The sequence below is a fragment of the Ascaphus truei genome, chromosome 2, assembly GCF_040206685.1.
Source record: "Ascaphus truei isolate aAscTru1 chromosome 2, aAscTru1.hap1, whole genome shotgun sequence".
In the NCBI taxonomy this organism is placed as follows: Eukaryota; Metazoa; Chordata; class Amphibia; order Anura; family Ascaphidae; genus Ascaphus; species Ascaphus truei.
In genome coordinates, this window is record NC_134484.1 from 479,677,024 (window position 1) to 479,703,904 (window position 26,881).

General features: G+C 47.9%; 1 protein-coding gene across 1 annotated transcript in view; it reads right to left on the bottom strand.

Annotated features, from left to right (window-relative positions):
- The window catches only part of LOC142488396 (uncharacterized), a 29,916-nt gene extending 11,996 nt beyond the window's left edge, over positions 1–17,920 (bottom strand). Inside the window, exons 1-2 of the mRNA XM_075588875.1 lie at positions 10,338–17,920; positions 9,955–10,068 (exon numbers count right to left, since the gene is read on the bottom strand). Of these exons, the coding sequence (XP_075444990.1) occupies positions 9,955–10,068; positions 10,338–10,791 (568 nt within the window). The 5' untranslated portion in view covers positions 10,792–17,920. The remainder of the gene's footprint in view (positions 1–9,954; positions 10,069–10,337) is intronic.
- Positions 17,921–26,881: the final 8,961 nt, after the last annotated feature.

Genomic DNA, 26,881 nt, shown 5'->3' on the forward strand with positions numbered 1-26,881 from the left:
GAGAATGGAGGGGGGGGAGAGAATGGAGGGTGGGAGTGAGAGAATGGAGAAATGGAGGGAGAGAATGGGGGGGTGGGGAGGGAAGAGCATGGGTGGGAAGGGGGAGGAAAGGAAGAGAGACTGGGTGAAGGGCGAGAGAAAATGTGGGAGGGGAGGGATAGAGAGAATGGGGGGGAATGTAGAGACAGAATGGGAAGAGGTAGAATGAATAATACAGCATCAATGGTGACACTATTAGATAAATATCATTATAATATTCATTTTTTTAGTAATGTCACTCGTTGTATTAATAATTTTCTTTTGTTTCCCGGTTTTTTATTTTCAAAATCTGGTCACCCCAGTTAATAATATCAACTGAACCAGACAACAACCTATAGTGTAAAGATACTGTAGATGCCAATGTATGTATGTATGTATGTATGTATGTATGTATGTATATATGTCTTTATTTATATAAAGGCCCGCAGTGTACTCAGCGCTTTACAGCAGAAACAATACAGTACAGGGAATTATATTACAATAAGTGCAACAAACAAAATCAGACAATAGGAACGGAAATCCCTGCCCTGGAGAGATTACAATCTAAGTGATGCAGTGACTACAATGCCCATGTAATCTTCTGCCATAAGACCCGCATAAACAAGACTCAATTGCTCCATTTTGTGTCATATATTGTCAGTCAAAAATACTATTCATATCATTTCCCAAGCACGCGGCCTTGGTGTAATATTTGTCTCCTCTCTTTCCTTATCCTCTCACATTCAGGCTGTTGATAAATCTGGCAGATTTTCTCTCTGCAACATTTCCACAGTCTGCCCTCTCCTAAAACTCTCCTGCATACGCTCATCTTCCCACTATGGAGACTTTCTCCTCTCTGGCCTTCCCTTCTCCCAACGCCACTCTACACCTATTCAAAACGCAGTTACTAGAATTCTCTCACTCTCTTTTTGATCTGTCTCTCTCCCTCTTCTCATGAGATCCTTTCAGTTTCTCCCCATCAAACACTGCATTACTTAGCAGATTCTCGTTCTCTCTGCGTTCCTCTATCCCCTCGTAAATCTCAGCTTTTATCTCCTTCTAGCTCTGCTGAGGGCCGTCTCCTCTCTCCTCAATTTGTCTCTTCAGTACTCTCACATCTAAGGCTACGTCCCGTCCTCTCTCTCACTCATTTTGATCTGACTCTATCCTTCTCATGGGATCCTTTCAGTTTCTCCCCATCAAACACTGCGTGATCGGGACCTTTAAATGCAGAGGGATACCGGCACCTCATAAAGGGGGCTGTATCTCGGGAAGCAGGGGGTCCCCGGACCTGAAACCAACGTGGTTCAGCTCCGGAGACCCCCTGCACATCTACACTATGAATAAAAATGTATTTTAAATCATTTTTAATGTGCCGATGTTTGCGCAGAGAGAGCAGCGGATCTCTCTCTTCTGCAAACACATCTCGCCAGGGGACGGCCTATAGTATCATTGATGTGCATATACAGTACTGTATGTGTATGTAAGGGGTTATAGGGGTTGTTGTTATACAGTATATATTGTGACAGAAACCAGGGGATGGTAATAAATTCCGTATATAGGGCTCCCAGGATACTAGACAGTTTCTATCCTGTTTGGCCTGGGAGTGCAGCCTTATAATACATACACTCCATCCCACAGTTTGGCAAGCGCTGGAACTGAGGGATGAGAGATCCAGACCAGAGTTTGTCTGCTGCCTGATTTCTGTCACCTGTCATGCTAATTAGGAATCAGGTATGAAAGACTGATTTCCTGTTTGCTCTGGTCTCCCCACAAGAGCCAGGAGGCTGGAAGGCTGCTGAACTACAGAGGGGAGAAGCCTCTTCCCCAAACAGGTTCAATCTTTCTGTTCATTTGTGTAAGACTGCAAAAGTACCGTGTTTTGATGTTGGAAGTGGAAAAGCCACTTCCAACCCTGAGTCAGGGATATCTAAGTTAAGTTATCGCTCAGGTGAGCAGCTTTTGTTTTGATCTGTTTTCTGTTGTATGCACTGTGGCAGTCTCAGTGCCTGGGACTGAATAAACCAGGCATAGCCTGTTTAAAGGAACAGTACGTGACGCCTCATCATTTAACCTACCCTAAAAGACCGTGTTCTAAACAGTCCCGGACAAACGACGGAGCCCCGGAGTAAGCCGTTTGTCACATATGGTGGAGAATGCGGGCAGAGCACTAGGGGGTCTGCGGGTTGAAGAACTTTGAAAAAAAAAAAAAAAAAAAGTTTTTTTCATCCTCTGCAAACAAGATGGAAGACGTGGTGGGTGCGCTGGTACGCAATGTCGCTGCCCAGAAAGACGCGAATGAAACCCAGCAACAGCTGTTAATAGCCCAGCAAGAAACTAATGCAAACCAGCAGCAGACGAATGCAGCCCAGCAACAGCTGCTAATAGCCCAGCAAGAGATTAATGCAAACCAGCAACAGGCGAATGCAAACCAGCAACAGACGAATGAAGCCCTGCAAAACGCGAATGCAAACCAGCAAGAGACAAACCGCTTGCTGAGAGAGGAGCAACAGCGGTTCGCTCAGGGCTTACAGCAGGAACTCGAGATCCTGAGGGGGACTATCAGTAACCTTCCACTGGCAGCGGCAGCCCCAGTACCGAAAATGACCAGGGCAAGCCACTACCTTCAGAAGATGGGACCCTCGGATGATGTGGAAACCTATCTTCTCACGTTTGAACGCACGGCACAGAGAGAGGGATGGCCAGAAGCTGAGTGGGCTGGTCTAATCGCACCCTTCCTAAAGCGGCGAACCCCAGAAGGCTTACTTTGATCTAGAGCCAGCCGAAGCTAACGTCTATGCAAAATTGAAGTTCGAGATCCTCGCCCGCCTCGGCGTAACCACGGCTGTTCGCGCCCAAAGGTTTCACGCATGGTCCTTCACGATGGATAAAGCCACCCGAAGCCAGATGTATGACCTCATCCACCTCGCCCGGAAGTGGCTACAACCCGAGATCAACTCAGCCAGCCACATCGTGGAACGGTTGGTCATGGACCAGTTCTTGAGGAAACTTCCCTCTGCCTTACGCCGTTGGGTCAGTCGGAGTGACCCCCACAATGCGGATGAGCTTGTGGCCCTCGTAGAAAGGTACAATGCAGCAGAAGAGCACCCGCAACCCACAGTCGTGGAGCAACCCCACTACCCGAGGTTCCAGGACTCTTCCAGAGACGGTAAAAGGGTACCGGGGTTAAGGGGCGCTGAAGAGCGGCGACCACCTTCACGCAGCACCAGCAACAGTGGTTCGCACACTAAGGGCAATAGCCAACATGGGGAGCCGGGAAAAGGCTCTAAGTGGGACACAGACTATGTACCTAAATGTGTAAATTGTCATGAGAGGGGCCACACAGCAAAAATCTGCCCACTAAATGAGGAGCCCATGCAATGCAACAGCGTGGAACCTTATTCGCTGTTGTCCCAATGTATGGGCCCTAGCCCAGAGGACCCCTTGAATAACCATCTGTGGGCATTTGTAAAGGTTAATGGTAAGAGGGTTCGGGCACTTCTTGACTCTGGGAGCATGGTCACACTAGTGTCCGAATACCTCTTGCCCATTAAGAAGAAACAGGGAAACAGTTCACAAAGAGTGGCAATTTGTTGTATACATGGGGATAATCATGAATATTCCACTGTTGATGTTTTTTTTTAAACAGAGTTTGGTTCTTTAGATTTCAAGGTGGGTATTGTACCCAAACTGGCACATGATGTGTTAATAGGGACCGACTTTCCCCATTTTCTAAAAATGTGGTCCCCCGCTCAGAATAGCGCCCAGAGTTCAATAGCGGACCATAACGAAGTATTAGAAGAAACCAATCCTTTCCCTTTTTCAGAAATGGAGGTTGACGAGGGCCCAAATAAGAAGGGGGAAAAGGAGGAGTGCTGTAAAATTCCCTTCCCCATCACTACTTTGGTAGGGAATACCCCAAATCAAGATGTTGAGCAGACACTTACCACCCCAGAACCGGATAAGACCCTCGCTGACATAGAGGTCAGTCCTGGGAGTTTTAAGAAGGCCCAGTGGGAGGACCCCACATTAGCGGTAGCAAGGGGAAATATACGGGACCAGAATAGTACTCCTGGCCAACCAGATAGGTCACTTGCTTACCCCTACTTCGAGGTAGAGAACGACCTAGTATATCGGGTTGATAAAAGGAAATCAGTTACAACTAAACAATTGTTGGTACCACGGACATTCCGTAACGTAGTATTACACCTCGCACATAGTCATCCATTGGGGGGACACCTAGGGGTGGAAAAGACAAAAGAAAAGGTTCTCCGAAGCTTCTATTGGCCTGGGGTTCTGGCAGAAATTACGAATTATTGTTCCTCATGCCCAGAATGTCAGATCACCGCCCCGTTCAAGGCGTACCGCAGCCCATTGGTACCCCTTCCCATAATAGAGGTACCATTTGACCGGATTGCTATGGATCTAGTAGGACCCCTAATAAAGTCTGCTAGGGGACATCAGCATATATTGGTAATATTAGATTATGCCACCCGATATCCGGAGGCAGTTCCCCTACGTAGCACCTCAGCTAAAAACATAGCAAAAGAGTTAGTAGTTCTGTTTTCCCGGGTCGGGATTCCTAAAGAGATTCTATCTGACCAGGGAACACCATTTATGTCCCAAGTAACGAAAGAGCTATGTAAACTCCTAAAAATCAAGCATCTCAGAACCTCAGTCTATCATCCACAAACAGATGGTTTAGTGGAAAGGTTCAATAAAACCTTAAAGAGCATGTTACGGCGGGCGGTTGATAAAGATGGGAAAAACTGGGATTGTTTGTTACCGTACCTGTTATTTGCCATTAGGGAAGTTCCCCAATCATCCACTGGCTTCTCCCCGTTTGAACTATTGTATGGCCGACACCCAAGGGGCTTACTGGATATAGCCAAAGAGACTTGGGAACACGAGGTTACCCCTTACAGAAGTGTAATAGAGCATGTTGCCCAGATGCAGGACCGCATTGCTGCAGTCCTACCCATAGTGAGGGAACACATGGAGAAAGCTCAAGAAGCACAGAGGAATACATATAATAAGGGTGCTAGGGTCAGAATTTTTTCTCCAGGTGATAGGGTACTAGTTCTGGTTCCCACCGTGGAGAGTAAATTCCTTGCTAAATGGCATGGGCCATATGAGGTCTTGGAAAGAGTGGGAGAAGTAAATTATAAGGTAAGACAGCCAGGTAGGAGGAAACCTGAGCAAATTTACCATATAAACCTACTCAAGCCCTGGAAAGATAGAGAAGTCTTGTTAACCCTAGTACCCCCAGGTCCGTCAGAGAATCAAGAAACTGACCCAGAGGTTAGCATAGCTGAAACCCTGTCTGTTCATCAGAAACGAGAGGTTCAGAATTTAGTGAAAAGAAACAAAGAAATCTTCTCTATACGGCCAGGTAGAACTAGCGTAATTGAACATGACCTAGTCTCTGAACCGGGGGTCCGAGTTAACCTTAAACCGTACCGAATCCCAGAGGCCAAAAGAAAGGCTATAAGTTTAGAGGTTAAAAAAATGCTAAAACTAGGTGTAATTGAGGAATCCCAAAGTGGGTGGAACAGCCCTATAGTCTTAGTCCCAAAGCCAGATGGTACAACAAGGTTTTGTAATGACTACCGGAAACTAAACGCGGTGTCAAAATTTGATACTTATCCTATGCCCAGGGTAGATGAACTTGTAGAGAGACTGGGCAAAGCCCGATATCTCACAACCCTAGACCTAACAAAAGGGTACTGGCAGGTTCCCCTCACAGAAAGGGCAAAAGAAAAGACAGCCTTCTCAACCCCAGACGGCCTCTTTCAGTATAAGGTGTTGCCTTTTGGCTTACATGGAGCTCCCGCCACATTCCAAAGAATGATGGATAAAATTTTAAAACCACATGCTCGGTATGCTGCCGCCTACCTGGATGATGTGGTAATCCATAGTGAAGATTGGCAATCCCACCTTCCAAAGGTCCAAGCTGTGCTTGACGCAGTCCGGTCTGCTGGACTAACTGCTAACCCCGCTAAATGCACTATTGGTCTGGAGGAGGCCAAGTATCTGGGATATTCTATTGGCAGAGGTTTACTCAAACCCCAAACACTCAAAGTGGAGGCGATACAAAATTGGCCAAGGCCAGTTACAAAAAAACAAGTAAGGACCTTTTTGGGGTTAATTGGGTACTATAGAAGGTTTATTCCCAATTTTGCAACTAAGGCAACCCCACTAACTGACCTCACAAAAGCAAGAGGACCGCTAATGGTAAAGTGGTCCCCCGAAACCGAACAGGCCTTTAGAAGCCTGAAAGAAGCTCTCTGTGCCCAACCAGTGTTGGTCACACCTGACTTCTCCAAAGAGTTCGTAGTCCAAACCGACGCATCTGAGGTAGGGCTGGGGGCGGTACTCTCCCAGGAGTCTCAAGGTGAGGAGCACCCCATCCTTTATTTAAGTAGGAAACTAAATCCCCAGGAGAAAAATTACTCCATAGTAGAGAAAGAGTGTCTCGCAATAAAGTGGGCTGTAGAGACGCTCAAATACTACCTGTTGGGGAGAAAATTCCGGTTGGTCACAGATCATGCACCCCTTACCTGGATGTGTCAAAACAGGGAAAAGAATGCTAGAGTGACCAGGTGGTTCCTAAGCCTACAACCCTTTAAATTTTCTGTGGAACACAGGTCAGGGCACAAACATGGCAATGCTGACGGGTTGTCAAGGATGCACTCCCTAATATCCATGGTCGCTCATCCCTCGAGGTCTGAGCTGGGGGGGAGGATATGTGACAGAAACCAGGGGATGGTAATAAATTCCGTATATAGGGCTCCCAGGATACTAGACAGTTTCTATCCTGTTTGGCCTGGGAGTGCAGCCTTATAATACATACACTCCATCCCACAGTTTGGCAAGCGCTGGAACTGAGGGATGAGAGATCCAGACCAGAGTTTGTCTGCTGCCTGATTTCTGTCACCTGTCATGCTAATTAGGAATCAGGTATGAAAGACTGATTTCCTGTTTGCTCTGGTCTCCCCACAAGAGCCAGGAGGCTGGAAGGCTGCTGAACTACAGAGGGGAGAAGCCTCTTCCCCAAACAGGTTCAATCTTTCTGTTCATTTGTGTAAGACTGCAAAAGTACCGTGTTTTGATGTTGGAAGTGGAAAAGCCACTTCCAACCCTGAGTCAGGGATATCTAAGTTAAGTTATCGCTCAGGTGAGCAGCTTTTGTTTTGATCTGTTTTCTGTTGTATGCACTGTGGCAGTCTCAGTGCCTGGGACTGAATAAACCAGGCATAGCCTGTTTAAAGGAACAGTACGTGACGCCTCATCATTTAACCTACCCTAAAAGACCGTGTTCTAAACAGTCCCGGACAAACGACGGAGCCCCGGAGTAAGCCGTTTGTCACAATATATATATATATATATATTGTGACAAACGGCTTACTCCGGGGCTCCGTCGTTTGTCCGGGACTGTTTAGAACACGGTCTTTTAGGGACAACAAAATAATGAGGCGTCACGTACTGTTCCTTTAAACAGGCTATGCCTGGTTTATTCAGTCCCAGGCACTGAGACTGCCACAGTGCATACAACAGAAAACAGATCAAAACAAAAGCTGCTTACCTGAGCGATAACTTAACTTAGATATCCCTGACTCAGGGTTGGAAGTGGCTTTTCCACTTCCAACATCAAAACACGGTACTTTTGCAGTCTTACACAAATGAACAGAAAGATTGAACCTGTTTGGGGAAGAGGCTTCTCCCCTCTGTAGTTCAGCAGCCTTCCAGCCTCCTGGCTCTTGTGGGGAGACCAGAGCAAACAGGAAATCAGTCTTTCATACCTGATTCCTAATTAGCATGACAGGTGACAGAAAGGTGACAGGTGACCGTGTTCTAAACAGTCCCGGACAAACGACGGAGCCCCGGAGTAAGCCGTTTGTCACAATATATATATATATATATATTGTGACAAACGGCTTACTCCGGGGCTCCGTCGTTTGTCCGGGACTGTTTAGAACACGGTCTTTTAGGGTAGGTTAAATGATGAGGCGTCACGTACTGTTCCTTTAAACAGGCTATGCCTGGTTTATTCAGTCCCAGGCACTGAGACTGCCACAGTGCATACAACAGAAAACAGATCAAAACAAAAGCTGCTCACCTGAGCGATAACTTAACTTAGATATCCCTGACTCAGGGTTGGAAGTGGCTTTTCCACTTCCAACATCAAAACACGGTACTTTTGCAGTCTTACACAAATGAACAGAAAGATTGAACCTGTTTGGGGAAGAGGCTTCTCCCCTCTGTAGTTCAGCAGCCTTCCAGCCTCCTGGCTCTTGTATATATACTGCATTACAATTCATGAATTTATGCCATCTGGCGGACACGCGAAGCATTGCAGCCTATTAAATCCTGAACCATTATCAATTAACACATCAACCGCGCGTCAGCCGGGCATGACCCGTGGCTGGGAAAGCAAAACAAACACGGCATGCTCCGGGTGAACAGCGTCGCATTCCAGGAACAAGCCGGTGACAAACCGGTGATTTGTTAGAATAATGTGTGCCGCGGCAGTACCATGCCCTTACCACCTGACGTACGTTTCTCGTGGCTACGCTTTTTCGAAGGTGGCTCCGCCCAGTCAGCGGCAGGATATTTATAGGTTACTTGTTGCTATGACAATGGGCTCAGGATTAACCCTTATCATTGCTGGTTGATATTCTATCGCGCTAGTCTGTAAGGCACTGACAGCACCGCAGTGTGCATGTTAGTACAGCATCTACACTGCCACTCCTTATCGTATTGTATGTGACCAATCTTATAATCATTTGTAATATTACCATTAAAGGGCTTTAAGAATACAACTTATCATACTACACTGCAAGTGCATTCAAAGGGGATTTCTTTTTGTATCACTTATGCCTATTAGCCCCACAGTGAACCAACTTCAATTATCAGGCAGCAGCGGGAGTCTTCCTTTCCTAACCCCTCCAACCCCGTCCACTTTTCCTTCCCTACCCATAGTGCTCTTTGGGTAATACCCAGCATACATCTCACCATATTTCTTTGCATTGTCTGAAGCTTCTGAATTATCTTCACTTTAAGAGTCTCAGTTTCACATCCATACATGAGCTCAGGCAGTGTCCTGGAACCAGATTCCATATTCTCTGTCTCCCTTTGCAGCTCATGGGATTCAATTCTCCCTAGTTCAGCTGCCTGTTATTTTCCCTGTCTCAGCAGCTAGCTGCATGAGAAAAGGCAACATTATTGCTACATGTTGTTTTCATAGCCTGTGTTGGTTGCCTGCAGCTTATATTCTCCTAGCTGAGAGTGGGCTATTCCTACCCCCCTGTCCTTGCTGACAGTTAGGATAGTCTCACTTCACTTCGTGTGACCCTTGCTCCTCACTTCCTTTTCACCCTGGACTCTGAGTGAGTAATTGCCTGCTATTTACCCCAGCAAGGCCTATCTGTTTTACACTGTCTCATCCTTGATGCACTGCACTTCAGACAGAGCAGCACTCTCTACCTACATTACATCTACAAGTACCTTTCTCCCTGTGATTTTCCCTCAATAAAACTAAGAAAGAGAAAAGGACTTGCTTGCGCTTTGGAAGAGGGAAGACATGAGTTAAGCTTACTGGAACTAATCATACATCATTCGTGACCCTGATTTCAGGAAAGGCAGAATACACTGGTCAGACAGGGGAAGGGTCCCTTACATTTGTTTTTACGTAATGTGTTTTTATCGCATCTATTGATTGTCAGATGCCCATAATTCTGCATTTCCAACCTTTATACGTGTCTGAGAGCCATATTGCACTTCTAACTCTGCAGCATGTGGCTTGTCCCAGAACACCCAGCAGGCCTGGGGACTTCCTATGAGGGGCAATTAACCATGAATATTCGCTAAATGTGACCATGCTCCTTGTAACAAGGTAACACTCCTTTGTGCAGACAAAGGGGAAAAGGTACTCACCAGAGACAGGAAATGGAACAGTTTCACGCTTTATTGGGGTCAGATGTTCCTCAGTGTTCGGCTCTTCTTTCTCCGACTTAATCTCTAATCCCTCCGGTACAACCACTGGGAAACCTGGCAATAAGAAAAGGAAAATCCATCATGCAAAGCTGGGAGTGGGGGCGCTTCTTGTGATTTCACCTACTCTGATATTGGTATAATATAATACCTCTTGTAAAGAAATGTATTACTAGCCCTTCTAGCAGAAAATTAATTGGAGTTGAAGATATATTATCTTATCTTCTTACCTGCTGATGGTTCTATAATAAAACAGGATTTGTGTGGGTGTTTGACTCGCATAACTGTCAATATTTCAAAGACACCAAAATATCTCCTCTACTCACTTAAGTGTGGATCCATGTTGGCAGTGGCAGTGCTGCTCTGGAGGTGCTGGCAGTGCTGCTCTGGAGGTGCTGGCAGTGAGCAGCGCTGCTCTGGAGGTGCTGGCTGTGGGCAGTGCTGCTCTGGAGGTGCTGGCTGTGGGCAGTGCTGCTCTGGAGGTGCTGGCAGTGCTGCTCTGGAGGTGCTGGCAGTGCTGCTCTGGAGGTGCTGGCAGTGGGCAGTGCTGCTCTGGAGGTGCTGGCAGTGCTGCTCTGGAGGTGCTGGCAGTGGGCAGTGCTGCTCTGGAGGTGCTGGCAGTGGGCAGTGCTGCTCTGGAGGTGCTGGCTGTGGGCAGTTCTGCTCTGGAGGTGCTGACCAGAGGTTCCTTGATCTATATTTGTTGGATGTCAGAATGTGTCTGTATAAAAGAGAAAACAGAATTGGAATGATCTGTTTTATTGGACAAATATACTGCATTTAGTATGCACTTTCCAACCTAAGATTATTAACCCGAAAAGAGTCATAAAAGACAGGGGCACAAAAACAAACAAAAAAAACAACAACATACGGTCCATCCTCAAACAGGAACTTCAATTCATGGCTAGGAAGCAGGACCTGGGGGACCTCTATGGCAATTGAAATGTTATGTTACAAACAGAACTTCAGTGCCCTCCTGGAACTTAAACAGGATATTGCTGCCCTAGGCCAGAGAACCGATGCAGTGGACCATAAACTGGATGAGTCCATTAAAGCCCAAAACAAAAGAAAAATTGGAAGTACTCCAAAAACAGGTCTGTAAGATCTTGGAGATACTGGAGGATTCTGAGAACTGGGAAAGGAGAAACAATATCAAAATCAGAGGCATCCCCGAGTCAATCACAGATCCAGAAGAGTTTTTCCAAATGGTTAAACCAAGTCCTACCTGACCAAACTGGGGAGGCCTTACAACTAGACTACCGTCACAGGGCTCTATGACCGCGCCCACCATCCTCAGAACCTCAGAGATGCCATCCTCTGATTCCACTACTTCAAAACCAAGGTGGCCTTCACACACACGATGAGGGGTCCTTCCGATCTGGTTTTCGAAAAAATCCCTCTTATAGTCTTCCAGAATCTATCACCACTGACACTGGCTAGGCGCAGGGGCTTCCTGCCGATCCCGACCAGGCTGAGGGCGGGAGTAAAATACCTCTGGGCCTTCCCGTTCAGGTTAGAGGTGGTCAAATAAGGCAATACCATTGCTATGAGAGACCTGGACGAAGGCCCAGCTTTCTTCCAGTGACAAGGCCTTGAACTTCCAGCTGGGAGAGACGTCACAGAAAAACAATAGCACTCAGTGAGTTTATCCTGGCTAGGCCCGGTGACCAGAAACACGGCCACTAAACATGCTTAGCTGGTCAAGCCACATAGACACTGACAGCCGAAAACTCACTCACTCCCTAGCTAAGCTTTCCTCCTTTATTCAGACCATAGCCGGATCTGGGGCACTGATCCTCCGTTCGCGCTCTGGAGCGAACCTACCGTTCAATTGCTACACTGACTGCTTCCTGGGCAGTACGTCTAATTTGAGCACAAATAGACCTGCCCGAGTCCCGAATAATCACAGAAGGATTACGCCAAACTTGTATATGACAGGGCTTACCATCCCTCCCGTCAATGGAATTTATGGCCGCCTCTCCACTGTCTCAGGTACCTCCTTCCATCCCACCGTGAATAAAACACCCCAAGAATAGGGCCTCACACTTTTTTTTGTTTCAAATTTTTTTATTAGGCATTGATACAATACACATTATTACAGAAATATCTTGTCCTAATACAGGGTTTATCTTTTTGTCGTTAACAGAGAAAGTCTCAACGCTCCCCCGACCCTTCTCCTTAGGTCGACAGGGCTAGCGTGAGGGTGGAAACAGAAAGAGAGAGGGGGAAAAAGAGGGGGGGGGGATTGGTTCCATCCTCAGTTTCTGGTGTTGGGTTTCTCTCATGTCTCATCTATTGCTTCTTAGGGGTAGGCAAGGTTTAATCTGCTGTTTGGGTCAGCCATGGTTCCCATATTTTATAGAAGGATACCGTTGTCCTTTTCAGAAAGGCTGTTAGCTTCTCCATTACCATTACCTCTTGTATTCTTTTCTTTACTGTTTGCTTAGGGCCTCACACTCTTTAAAGAATCTCTGCCTTGGTGGAGGGAGGAATGTGACTGGACGAGATGGCAAGTGGAGTGAGCCCATTGTGGCGGTCTGGACTGGAGAGGGGGTGGGGGGGGGCCCTCTACTCTCTCCCTTCCATCACCCCGGGAGTGATGTCTTGTGTTGTTTACCTATGGTGGGTAAAAGTGTTAAGTTTCAGGTTTCAAAGACACTCCGGTTCGCTCTATGGATTATTGAAACGTTATATTGTTTTCAGAATTCTGTTGTGTGCGGTAATAGTACCTATTATTATGGTTTGTGGGGCCTTGGAAGCTTGTGAGACGGCAGTTCCATGGCTTCAAGTTAGTTTTCCCCTACACAAGGGGAGGGTAACTTTGCTCCCCCACACAAGTCCCTTGGTACCCCTAATTTACCTAATTTTAAGACCTGCTAAGGAACAGATGATTGTTATTATGTCTTGATATGTAAAACCATGGAATTCAAAGAGGGTGTACTTTCTTTTTCACATGACTGTATGGTTGAAGCTTCCCGAGGGCCCATACTATAGCCAGACACACACTCTCAACCGTAGCATAAGCAGCCTCCCAATCGAATAACTTGCGGCTCAGGTACACGATTGGGTGTTCAACCCCATCGGCACCCACCTGACTCAACCCTGCACCAATGTGAAAGTTAGAGGCATCAGTTTGAATCAGGAACTGCTTATCATAGTCAGAATGCTAGGATCAGAGCGCTTGCCAGGGAAGCCTTGGGAGCCGAGAAGGCACCCTCACACTCCGGTGACCAGGTTACCGTGCGAGGGAGCCTCTTTTTAGTCAGGCCAGTCAAGGGTTTGGCCATAACACTGTAATTTGGTACAAATTTGCAGTAATACCCAGCGGTCCCAAAAAGGCTAGCACCTGCTTCTTAGTTCTGGGAACCGACCTCCCCACAATGGATTCCACCTTGGCGGGCTCAGGTTTGAGATGCCCTCCGCCTACCCTGTGCCCGAGATATAAGACCTCTGCCATCCCTACCTGGCTGTGAGGATCCGCCATTCCGGTAGTTCAAACCCATTAGCCCTCACCTGTCCGCCAGGATCCAAAGGCACTCAGTGAGGGCATTTCAGCGGCGGTTCGCATACGCGGCGCGCAGGCTTCGTTCGTCTCCGCGGGTCCCATTCCCGTCCTAGTCCCAATGACACGCGACGCATGAGCGGTGCGCGCTCTCCTCGGCGTCCTGTGGTCTCCACCTCCGCTTTGACGACAGAGGTACGCGGCACAGCGATCAATCGCGGGACTCCCATCTCTTCGGGTCACGCATCCGGTCTCTGCCCCCGCAATGACGCACATGCCGTGGCGTGCACGGTTAGCGTTGCGACCGGGTCGCCAGTCTGATGCGCGGCGCTCGTGCAGTCACTAGTGGCTCCACCTCCACCCCTAAATCGGTTGCACAAAAGGGCGCTCCTGCACGATCCAGCAGCCCATCGGTGAAGGTACCACTGCTTCCTGGATGCCTTACATTGGTGGGAGGTTCTTTATATGCCGTCTAAACATCTAGTCTTTGTCGAGCATAACCTTGGTTTGTGACGCTGCATCTCGCTGCAATTCTGTATCCTGCCTTACTCTTGCTGCCTGACTCTGCATTGGATGTTGGACTGTGTGATACTCTCCTGCACTGGCTTTGGCTTTACTACTACTCTACTCTCTCCAATCCTGACCCCGGCTAAGTACCCCAATGATCCGATACTCTCCACTCCTAGACCTGGCAAGTACCACCTTTACGTTGTCTTCTATACTCCTGACCCGGCTTGCATGACCAGCCTACGCTCTAGACGCGCCCTCGCGGTTGTGGGCCGCGTTCTATACCAATCCCTATTTCAGCCCCGCGGTCGCGCCTCGTTTGTGGTGAGCTACGCGTTACCGTATGCTCGGCATACCCCGCTGAGGTAGGAACAAACCCCGCTGAGGTAGGAAGAGTCCTGCGCACGCACGCCAGGTCCTGTCCAGTCTTGGTCACTAGATTCTAATTTGTTTTCAACACCTGAGAACCCTCCAGAAGGATTTCAGGGCCCTGTCCCTCCGTCTACAAGGGCCACATATGGACCCCTCACAGCTGGTTGCTAGCGCCATGGCCATGCCTTCTTATCTGTTCGAACCCCGGCTCCCCACGCCCAACTGATATGGCGGGGATCCTCGCGAGTGTCAGGGTTTCCTAAACCAATGCTTCATTCAGTTTGAGATTAATCCTTCCTGCTTCACTTCTCGTTCCAAGGTAGCCTACATAATCTCTCTTCTCACATATGATGCACTTGCCTGGGCTTCTCCTATCTGGGAGCGAAGGTCCGACCTCACCCAAAGCATTGGATCCGCCACCAAGGAATTCCGCAGGGTGGTCGACACACCAGGCCGAAAGGTATCTGCAGCTTCTGCTTTATTCTATATTTCCCAGTGCAATTGGCCAGTCGCTCGTTGTGCACTCGAGTTTAGGACCATTGCCGCAGAGACGGACTGGAATGATGAATCTTTGTCTGCTGCCTTCTGGCAGGGCCTGTCTGAAACCGTGAAAGATGAACTTGCTACGCATGAGCGACCCACCAATCTGGAAGACCTCATTGCTATCTGCATCAAGTTGGACCATCGCCTTCAGGAAAGAAGGACAGAGAGGAGACTTCATCACACGGCTCCTACCAGGATAACCCCCAGCCAGTTGAGCCAGTTCCAACTACCTGTCATGGACCCGTCTGAACCTATGCAGTTGTGAAAGGGTAGTGACCCCCCGCTCGGAGAAGCAATAGATGCAGGACTGTGTCTGTATTGAGGGGGTCCTGAACACTTCGCTTTCTCTTGCCCCAACAAGGCGGGAAACGCAAGATTCCCATGAGGTCTAGGGGAATCTCATTGGGAACTATCTCGTTATCCCCTATAGCCACTTCTAATCCCACAAGGATTCTTGTTCCTATCTCCCTGTCAGGAGAGGTATCTTCTGTCTCCACATTGGCCTTTCTTGATTCATGATCCGGGGGCAACTTTATAGATCAGAACTTTGCAGAGAGCCACAATATTTCTTTTGTTCGCAAGAAGAACCCCATTGCCTTGGAGGCTATTGATGGCAGACCACTTCAACCAGCGTTCATTTTTTTGGAGACTCTGATTCTCCAGCTGAGGTCAGCAGATAACCACTTTGAAGAGATTACATTAAACGTCATTCACACTCCGTCCATAGCAGTGATCCTGGGTCTACCCTGGTTACAGGTCCATAACCCTCAGATTGATTTGCTGAACAAAGAACCTATCCAGTGCAGTCCATACTGCGTTCAAAATTGTCTTGAGGGTTCAAGTAGTGTCTGCGCAACTACCTTATCAGAGAACAAAGAAATGGTACTATTGCCGGAGGAATATACCGAGTTCAAGGATGTCTTCGATAAAGTCAAGTCTGAAATACTTCTGCCACATCGTCCCTACGATTGTGCTATCGAATTGCTCCCTGGTACCACACAGAGGAGCCTCCTATCCATTGTCTATGCCTGAGACTAAAGCCATGAAAGAATATATTGCCAAGAATCTTCAGAGGGGGTTCATCCGCAAATCCACATCTCCCGCTGGGGCCGGGGTTTTCTTCGTAAAGAAAAAAGATGGGACCTTGCGACCATGCATTGACTATCGGGGTCTCAACAAAATTACTATCAAAAACTGCTATCCTCTTCCTCTTATTTCAGAACTTTTTGATCGTCTTCAAGGTGCTAAGATGATTTTTTCCAAACTGGATCTACGCGGTGCTTTAAACCTTATTAGGATTCGTCAAGGCGACGAGTGAAAAACTGTGTTCAATACCAGAGATGGACACTACGAGTACCTGGTCATACCTTTTGGTCTTTGTAATGCCCCAGCTGTGTTTCAAGATTTTGTCAATTAAATATTTAGGGATCTTCTCAACTCTTTTGTATTTGGACGATATCTTGATCTTTTCTAAATCTATGCAGGAACATATGGAACATGTCAAACAAGTACTTCTTTGTCTGTGTGAGACACATTAATTCCATAAACTCGAAAAGTGTCATTTTCACCAATCTTCTACAGTCCTTAGGATACATCATTTTGGATACCAGCCTTACTATGGATCCTGCCAAGGTCAAAGCAGTCTTGGACTGGCCCCAACCCACTACTCTTAAAACTGTTCAACGCTTCCTGGGTTTTTCCAATTATTATCGCAGATTTATTCAGAATTTTTCATCTCTAGTAGCTACTCTGACGGAAAAGGGAGCAGATCCCTTGTCTTCATCCTCTGCTGCAGTCAAGTCTTTTGATCTCTTAAAAAAAGCGTTCGTATCCGCCCGGTTCTTGTTCATCCTGACCCTAAGCTCCCCTTTACCCTCGAGATGGATGCATCCGATGTCGGAGTAGTTCTCTCCCAGAGGAAGAATCCACAGGCCAGGTGGCACCCCTGTGCTTTTTTTCTCCAGGAAATTTTCTTCAGCTGAACATAACTATGATATTTATTTATTTATTTATAAAATATTTTACCAGGAAGTAATACATTGAGAGTTACCTCTTGTTTTCAAGTATGTCCTGGGCACAGAGTTAAGACAAATAATACATGGTTACAAATACAGTTACATAAATGAACAGGGTATACATTATATACATGACATTGCATGCACAGTTAAAGAAAATATATGTTATGGGCGAATTAAACAGTTACAGACCAGATTAAAATGTGAGAGCCTTAGTAATCGAGAACTTCTGGCCATGAAACTAGCCTTGGAGGAATGGAGACACCTTCAAGAAGGAACAGAGGAGCCTATAACAATTCTTACGGATCACAAGAATTTGTTGTATATCGAGGTAGCACGTCGTCTGGGAGCTCGCAAGCCAGATGGTCACTCTTCTTTTCAAGGTTCAACTTTATTATCTCCTACCTTCCAGGAACAAAACACGGCAACTGATGCCCTGTCTCGTCAGTTCTCGCTTGAAGATAATTCTGAGGACCAACTCAAATCTATTCTTCCATCCAAACTTATTCTTTCTTCCACAAACTTTGAAGCTCTAAAAGATATTGTTCTTCAACAAGACCAGATTCCTGATAATCTTACGGTTCCTGAGGGTCGCCTGTTCACTGCTCCTCCACTGCGCAGACAGGCCCTTGAATGGGGACATTCCTCCAAAATCGGCAGGTCATCCTGGGACCAAGAGGACATTGAATCTCATCTTATGGACCTTCTGGTGGCCTGGGATGCAGAAGGATGTTAAGAACTTTGTACTTGCGTGCCTAACTTGTGCCAGGACTAAGACTCCCAGAAACCTCCCTTCTGGTCTACTGCTGCCATTGACAAAGCAGTACAAGCGAAACGTACGTCGGCGATTGATGACATCATCACGTCATAGGGGCGGGACATGTGCTCGCGATCGGAGCGCTTCCATCCCCAGTAGCTCCTCACATGGGGCTGCGCTACTTTAGTACTATGCAGAAAAGTTTTTAAATAGCAAACGTACCTCTGGCTGATATATTTGAGCATCCTGCATGCAGCTGAAGGTGCCCAGCCCCCTCTCAAGAGGTATGCTTGCTATTGAAGGACGAATGTATTCCGTGATCCATATCTGTGGACGTTTCATGTAAACAGGCACTGTTATAGCAGCTACTGACTGTTCCCTATACTGCATGCATACATGACACTCTATGATCTATACCTCCGAATCTTACATGTAAACAGGCACTACTTGTGCACTGTTATAGCAGCTACTGATACTCCTAAAATGTATTGAGTCATGTGATATCGGGCTACGCAGGTGTTCACTGTGACTACTTACCATAGAGCGCATTTGTCCACACCCTTACTGAGGGTACTCACTATATCACTCACCATATAACTGTGGTGGGGACATCAGTACTACTCTAGCTATTTTGGGCAGCTGTGTATGACACTAGCACCTATCTTAGGAGTTCAGACAGTATAGCGACCATTATCCAGGTTTCATTCGTCCTATTTTAATTCGCTGCATACTGGCTCACAATAGTATTTCACTAGATCCACAGCGTTCCCATATTTTATCATTCTGAGTTACGACTCAAATAAAGAGATTTTTTATTATTCACTCACTCCTCCCATTCAACACATGGTTCCTAGGTACACCTGTTAATATATATAGTGTGTGAGTGCTCTCCTTGGGGCTCTTTTTCTTTCGTTGTTATATATATATCTACTGCTGCCATTGCCTGTTCCTGTTCGGCCATGGACACACTTGTCCAAGGATTTTGTTGTGGATTTACCAGTATCTAAAGGTATGAACACAATTCTTGTAGTAGTGGTGGATCGGTTCTTTAAGCAATCACATTTTATGCAGCTCATGGTCTGCCTAGCTCTCCCAAACTTGCAGAGGTATTTATCAAGGAGATCTTCCGCCTGCACGGAGTTTCGGTAGTAATCGTACTGTATCTGACAGAGGATCGCAGTTCGTATCTAAATTTTGACGCTTTTTTTGTCTTCATTTTGTCTGGGCATATCCCTTAATTTTTCATCCGGGTACCACCCACAAAATACTGTAATGGTCAGACGGAGAGGACAAACCAGTCTTTAGAACAATTCATTCTGTGTTTTGTGTCCGATTCCCAGGACGATTGGTCTGAACTTCTTCCTTGGGCAGAATTTGCACATAATTTTCATAGTGAATCTACCACAGAATCCCATTTTTTCATTAATTATGGGTTCCATCCCGCTTCTCTTCCTCTCTCAGTCTCTACCTCTGGAGTATCAGCCGCTGATGATAGGATCCAGGAACTTCAAACTCTTTGGAAGAGGATCCAAGGGAATATTAAATCAGCCGTCGAGAGGCAAAAACGTCAAGCTGATCGCCATTGCAGACTAGCTCCAAAATTCAGGCCTGGCGACAAAGTCTGGTTATCCTCCAAGAACATTAAGCTGAAGGTCCAGTCAATGAAGTTCACTCCTAGATTCTTCTGGCCATTCGCCATCTCTGAAAAGATTAATCCAGTCGCTTATCGGTTGTCCTTGCCCCCGTCCATTAGAATTCCGTCCATGTTTCGCTTCTCAAGCCAGAGATCCAGAACACACTCGGTTGCCGTTCTACCCATCACCTCCGTTATGGTACAGGGGCAGCCCGAATACAAGATTCAATCCATCCTGGATTCCAAATTCTCCAGAGGCTCGCTGTACTACCTGGTTTACTGGACGGGATTCGGTCCAGAAGAGAAGTCTTGGGTTCCTAGTCATCAGGTTTATGCAGCAAGGATGATCAGGAGATTCCACTTGAACTTCCCAGAAAAGCCTTCATGGAGTCGCCCAGAGGTCACTCCTAGAGGGTGGGGTACTGTGAGGCTCCCTATGTCTCCGCAGGTCCCGTTCCCGTCCCAATGACACGCGACGCACGCGCAGTGCTTGCTCCTCTCGGTGCCCTGTGGTCTCTGCCCCTCGTCTCCTCTGACGACAGAGGTACGCAGCACAGCGGTCACGAGCGGGACTCCCATCTCTCCTCGGTCCCTCCTTCATTCTCCGCCTTCGCACTGACGCGGTTGCCATGGCGCGCACAATTGTCACGCGACTGAGGCGCCAGTCTGAGGCGCAGCACACGCAGCAGCCTATCAGTGAAAGTGCCATTGCTTCCTGAATGCCTCCCATTGGTGGGAGGTCCTTTAAATGCCCTGTCTGAACTTCCAGTCTTTGCCGAGCATAACCTTGGTTAGTGACGCTGTATCTCGCTGCAGTTCTGTATCCTACCTTACTCTTGCTGCCTGACTCTGCATTGGACCTTGGACTCTGTGATACTCCTGCACTGACCCTGGCTTTGGTATACGATGATCCTGCTTTCTCCTGCGCTGACCCTGGCTTTTGCTTCACTACTACTCTACTCTCTCCTATCCTGCCCATGGCTACGTACCCCAACGGTCCAATACTCTCCATTCCTAGACCCGGCAAGTACCACGTTTACGCTGTCTTCTATACTCCCGACACGGCTTGCAAGACCATCCTACACTCTAGACACGCCCTCGCTGTCGGCGTTCTATACCAATCCCTACCTCAGCCCCGCAGTCGCGCCTCATTTGTGGTGAGCCACACGTTACACTGGCACTTAGCTGGCTTTAACGTTAGCCTGGCCTCCTGGATGCGGGCTAGGACTGCCGCTATATGAGTAAGATGGTCAGTTCAGGAACTACTAAAGACCGCCAGGTCGTCTAAGTACCCATGTATTCCGTCTAGCAGCCGGTTTACCAGACGCTGGAAGGTAGCCGGTGCATTCTTCATCCCAAATGGCATGACGGAAAACTGATACAAGCCACTTGGGGTGATGAAGGCAGACTTCTCCCGCACCTCCTGGGTCAGTGGGACCTGCCAGTAACCCCGGATCAGATCCATGGTGGTCTGATGTCTTGCTCCAGGGAGCTCGTCTAAAAGCTCATCCATCCGTGGCATGGGATAGGCATCCGACACGGTCTGGGCATTTAAGTACCTGGTTGTCTATGCAGAACAGGATGGTTCCATCCTCTTTGGGAACAAGGACCACTGGCGAGGCCCAGGGACTCTGTGACCTGGAGATCACTGCCATCTCCAAACATCTCAATCTCCATGCTCCACTATACCTCCACAGACACTCAGTAGGCAGACTTCCAAAGGGGCCTCTGATCACCAGTGTTGACCGGATGATTAGTGAGGTGAGTAACGTGTAGCTCACAACAAACCAGACACGACCGTGAGGCTGAGGTAGGGAATTTGTATAAACGTCAACCCACAACCGCAAGGGCGCGCCTAGAGTGTAGATTAGTCTTGCAAGCCGGCTCAGGAGTATAGAAGGTAGAGTAGTCGTTTATAGTTGCTGGGTCTGGATAGGAGAGTAGCGCATCATTGGGGTACTTTGCCAAGGTCAGGATTGGAGAGTGGAGAATGGTCGTAAGTAAGCCGGGTCAGCAGAGGAGAGAATGCGGAGTCCAAAAATGTAGCAGGGTTCAGGCAACAGCAGAGACAAGACAGGATGCAGCAAGGCACTAGGCAGGATGCAGCAAAGCACAGCGTCACATACGTTATGCTCAGCAATGAGTGAATGAGCAAGGCAGGCATATAAGGAGCCTCCCTCCAATGGGAAGACAGGGTGGAACCAAAAGGGGAAAGTGTGGATAGGCTGCTGAGTCACACAACTGCGCCCTATTGTACAGCCCGATTAGCCCTGGAGGTGGAGCTACGTCTGCGCATCGCCAACATCAGAGGATGGTGACTCGGTCACACGCCACTCGCGCATTCCGCATGCCCGTCGCATGAGTGCGAACGAAGTCTGGAGGCGGGTCCAGAGAAGCCCAGATCCGCACTCATCACTGACGTCAGGGAAGAAGGTCCCGAATGTGCGTCACTCGCGCACTGCGCATGTCCGACATCAGGACGGGGGCGGAGCATGGGAACCGACGCAGGAGGGAGACTGGCTGAACGAGCAGGCCGCACGTCAGAGCGGGTGCAGAGTTTGGGTACTGAACCCGCGGAGAGACAGACCGGTCACGTGTCATCCGTGCGTGCACGAATAGCGGAAACCGCCGTGGCATCGCGCCTCCTGAGTGCCTGACGGAATAGGATGGGGGAGGTGAGTTCCGCCACTCGGGGAGGTGAGTTCCGCCACTCAAGAAGGCGAATTCTCACAGTACCCCCCCACCCCTCTAGGAACGACCTCCGGGCAACTCCAAGATGGCTTATTCGGAAATTTCAAGTGAAACAGGCGGACCAGTCTGTGAGAGTGAACCCGGTGACTCAGGATCCATGACCTCTCTTCCAGGCCAAATCCCTTCCAGTGCACTAGATAGTGTAACGAGCCTCTTGAAAACTTGGAATCCAGAATGGATTGTATCTCATACTCAGGTTGACCTTGCACCATATAAGAAGGAGTAGGTGAAATAGGAACCGAATGTTCATTCTGGACAACTGGCTTAAGTAAAGAAACATGAAAGACGGACAGAATCCTCATTGAAGAAGGCAGCGAGAGCTGGTATGGGACCGGATTGATCCTTTCTGCGATGGGAAAAGGACCGAGTGTTACGCCGGTGCTGCCCGCAGACCAGACTCGTCCCTTATACTGAGGTGGGGACGTATATGTGCACGCACCCACAGCAGAAGGAGCGTGTCCGGAGTGTGGTGTTTTGGCGTTGCCAGGCCAGGTGTAAATAGGTGTAGCAATACTTGCCGGTACCGGTACAGAAGAGACGATCGTTGCCGTTAGCCAAGGTCAGAGAGAGAGAGATCCGGGAGGTCGAGGTCCAAGCTGTGGTCGAGGGATGAGAGAAGCTGCAAGGTCAAGTGGGAGCTGGGGTCCAGAGCCAGAGAGGAACGTCCGCCAAGCCGGGTCGCAACCTGAATAAACGAAAAGCAAAGGGAGAGCCAGAATAGACGTCCATAAGCAGAGACTATGTCGAGCGATGTGGGAATGGCAAGACAGGCATTATATAGTTATCATATCCCCTCTTAGACGCCTCTTTTCTAATGTAAATAAATCTAATTTAGCTAGCCTCTCCTCAAATTAGATTGTCCATCCCCTTTATTAATTTGGTGTCTCTTCTCTGCACTCTCTCTAGTTCCATAATGTCTTTTCTTAGGATTGGTGTCCAAAATTGTGCTCCATATTCAAGGTGTGGTCTTACTAGTGCTTTGTAAAGGGGCATAATTATGTTTACTTCCCTTCCATCCATTGCTCGTTTGTAGCAAGATAAGATCTTGTTTGCCTTTGCAGCTACTGCATGACTTTAGGTACTATTGCTAAGCCTGCTGTCTACAAGCACTCCTAAATCCTTCTCCATCAAGGATTCCCCCAATATATCTCCATTTAATTTGTAAGTCGCCTTTTTATTCTTGCATCCCAAATGCATAACCTTACATTTATCTGTATTAAACCTCATTTGCCATTTACCTGCTCACGTTTCCAGTCTCTCCAAGTCCTTCTGAAGAGAAATTACATCTGGCTCTGATTCTATTACCTTACACAATTTAGTATCATCAGCAAAGATGGAGACTTTGCTCTCGATGCCAACCTCAAGCTCATTAATAAACAAGTTAAAAAAGCAGGGGTCCCAGTACCGATCCCTGAGGTTCTCCACTCATGACTTTAGCCCAACCTGAAAAAGTTCAATTATGACAACCCCCCTGTTGTCTGTCCCTTTAACCAGTTTTCAATCCAGGTGCATATATTATTACTGAGTCCAATTTTCTTTATGTTGTACACCAAGCATGTCAAACTCAAAGGCTACCACGGGCCAAATAAACAAGGTTTAAGTTTAGGTGGGCCGCAAAAAAACAAAAACTTCAATTTTCATAGAAAAGTAGTATATTTCGAAAAGTACAGTATATATATAAAAAAAAAAAAAAAAGAACAACGATAAAATTAATGTTTTCTTCCTGACACTTGGCATCTCTGACTCTCCCTCTGACTCTCTCTACTCTCCCTCTGACTCTCTCTACCCTCCCTCTGACACACTCTCTCTCTCTCTGACACTCTCTCTCTCTCTCTGACACTCTCTCTCTCTCTCTGACACTCTCTCTCTCTCTCTCTCTGACACTCTCTCTCTCTCTCTGACACTCTCTCTCTCTCTGACACACTCTCTCTCTCTCTCTGACACACTCTCTCTCTTCTCTGACACACTCTCTCTCTCTCTGACACACTCTCTCTCTCTCTGACACACTCTCTCTCTCTCTCTCTCTCTCTGACACTCTCTCTCTCTCTGACACACTCTCTCTCTCTCTGACACTCTCTCTCTCTCTCTCTGACACTCTCTCTCTCTCTCTCTGACACTCTCTCTCTCTCTGCACTTCTCTCTCTCTCTGACACTCTCTCTCTCTCTCTCTGACACTCTCTCTCTCTCTCTGACACTCTCTCTCTCTCTCTGACACTCTCTCTCTCTCTCTCTGACACTCTCTCTCTCTCTCTCTGACACTCTCTCTCTCTCTCTCTCTCTGACACTCTCTCTCTCTCTCTCTCTCTGACACTCTCTCTCTCTCTCTCTCTGACACTCTCTCTCTCTCTCTCTCTGACACTCTCTCTCTCTCTCTCTCGCACTCTCTCTCTCTCTGAACTCTCTCTCTCTCTCTCTCTCTCTGACACTCTCTCTCTCTCTCTCTCTGACACTCTCTCTCTCTCTCTCTCTCTCTGACACTCTCTCTCTCTCTCTGACACTCTCTCTCTCTCTCTCTCTCTCTCTGACACTCTCTCTCTCTCTCTCTCTCTCTCTAACTCTCTCTCTCTCTCTCTCTCTCTCTCTCTCTCTGACACTCTCTCTCTCTCTCTGACACTCTCTCTCTCTCTCTCTGACACTCTCTCTCTCTCTCTCTGACACTCTCTCTCTCTCTCTGACACTCTCTCTCTCTCTCTGACACTCTCTCTCTCTCTCTGACACTCTCTCTCTTCTCTGACACTCTCTCTCTCTCTGACACTCTCTCTCTCTCTGACACTCTCTCTCTCTTCTCTCTGACACTCTCTCTCTCTCTGACACTCTCTCTCTCTCTCTGACACTCTCTCTCTCTCTGACACTCTCTCTCTCTCTCTCTCTCTGACACTCTCTCTCTCTCTGACACTCTCTCTGACACTCTCTCTCTCTCTGACACTCTCTCTCTGACACTCTCTCTCTCTCTCTGACACTCTCTCTCTCTCTCTGACACTCTCTCTCTGACACTCTCTCTCTCTCTCTGACACTCTCTCTCTGACACTCTCTCTCTCTGACACTCTCTCTCTCTCTCTGACACTCTCTCTCACTCTCTCTCTCTCTGACACTCTCTCTCTCTCTGACACTCTCTCTGACACTCTCTCTCTGCTCTCTCTCTCTGACACTCCTCTCTCTCTCTGACACTCTCTCTCTGCTCTCTCTCTCTCTGACACTCTCTCTCTCTCTCTCTGACACTCTCTCTCTCTCTCTGACACTCTCTCTCTCTGACACTCTCTCTCTCTCTGACACCTCTCTCTCCTCTCTGACACTCTCTCTCTGACACTCTCTCTCTCTCTGACACTCTCTCTCTCTGACACTCTCTCTCTCTCTCTGACACTCTCTCTCTCTCTGACACTCTCTCTGACACTCTCTCTCTCTCTGACACTCTCTCTCTCTCTCTGACACTCTCTCTCTCTCTCTCTGACACTCTCTCTCTCTGACACTCTCTCTCTCTGACTCTCTCTCTCTCTGACACTCTCTCTCTCTCTGACACTCTCTCTCTCTCTGACACTCTCTCTCTCTCTGACACTCTCTCTCTCTCTCTCTGACACTCTCTCTCTCTCTCTCTCTGACACTCTCTCTCTCTCTCTGACACTCTCTCTCTCTCTCTGACACTCTCTCTCTCTCTGACCACTCTCTCTCTGACACACTCTCTCTCTCTCTGACACTCTCTCTCTCTCTGACACTCTCTCTCTCTCTGACACTCTCTCTCTCTGACACTCTCTCTCTCTCTGACACTCTCTCTCTCTCTGACACTCTCTCTCTCTGACACTCTCTCTCTCTCTGACACTCTCTCTCTCTCTGACACTCTCTCTCTCTCTCTCTGACACTCTCTCTCTCTCTCTGACACACTCTCTCTCTGACACTCTCTCTCTCTGACACTCTCTCTCTCTGACACTCTCTCTCTCTCTGACACTCTCTCTCTCTCTGACACTCTCTCTCTCTCTCTGACACTCTCTCTCTCTCTGACACTCACTCTCTCTCTCTCTCCTGACACTCTCTCTCTCTCTGACACTCTCTCTCTCTCTGACACTCTCTCTCTCTGACACTCTCTCTCTACCTCTCTCTCTCTGACACTCTCTCTCTCTCTCTCTGACACTCTCTCTCTCTCTGACACTCTCTCTCTCTCTGACACTCTCTCTCTCTCTGACACTCTCTCTCTCTCTGACACTCTCTCTCTCTCTGACACTCTCTCTCTCTCTGACACTCTCTCTCTCTCTGACACTCTCTCTCTCTCTGACACTCTCTCTCTCTCCTCTCTGACACTCTCTCTCTCTCTGACACTCACTCTCTCTCTGACACTCTCTCTCTCTCTCTGACACTCTCTCTCTCTCTGACACTCTCTCTCTCTCTGACACTCTCTCTCTCTCTGACACTCTCTCTCTCTCTGACACTCTCTCTCTCTCTGACACACTCACTCTCTCTCTGACACACTCTCTCTCTCTGACACACTCTCTCTCTCTGACACACTCTCTCTCTCTGACACACTCTCTCTCTCTGACACACTCTCTCTCTCTGACACACTCTCTCTCTCTGACACACTCTCTCTCTCTGACACACTCTCTCTCTCTGACACACTCTCTCTCTCTGACACACTCTCTCTCTCTGACACACTCTCTCTCTCTGACACACTCTCTCTCTCTCTGACACTCTCTCTCTCTCTCTCTCTGACACACTCTCTCTCTCTCTGACACTCTCTCTCTCTCTGACACTCTCTCTCTCTGACACTCTCTCTCTCTGACACTCTCTCTCTCTCTGACACTCTC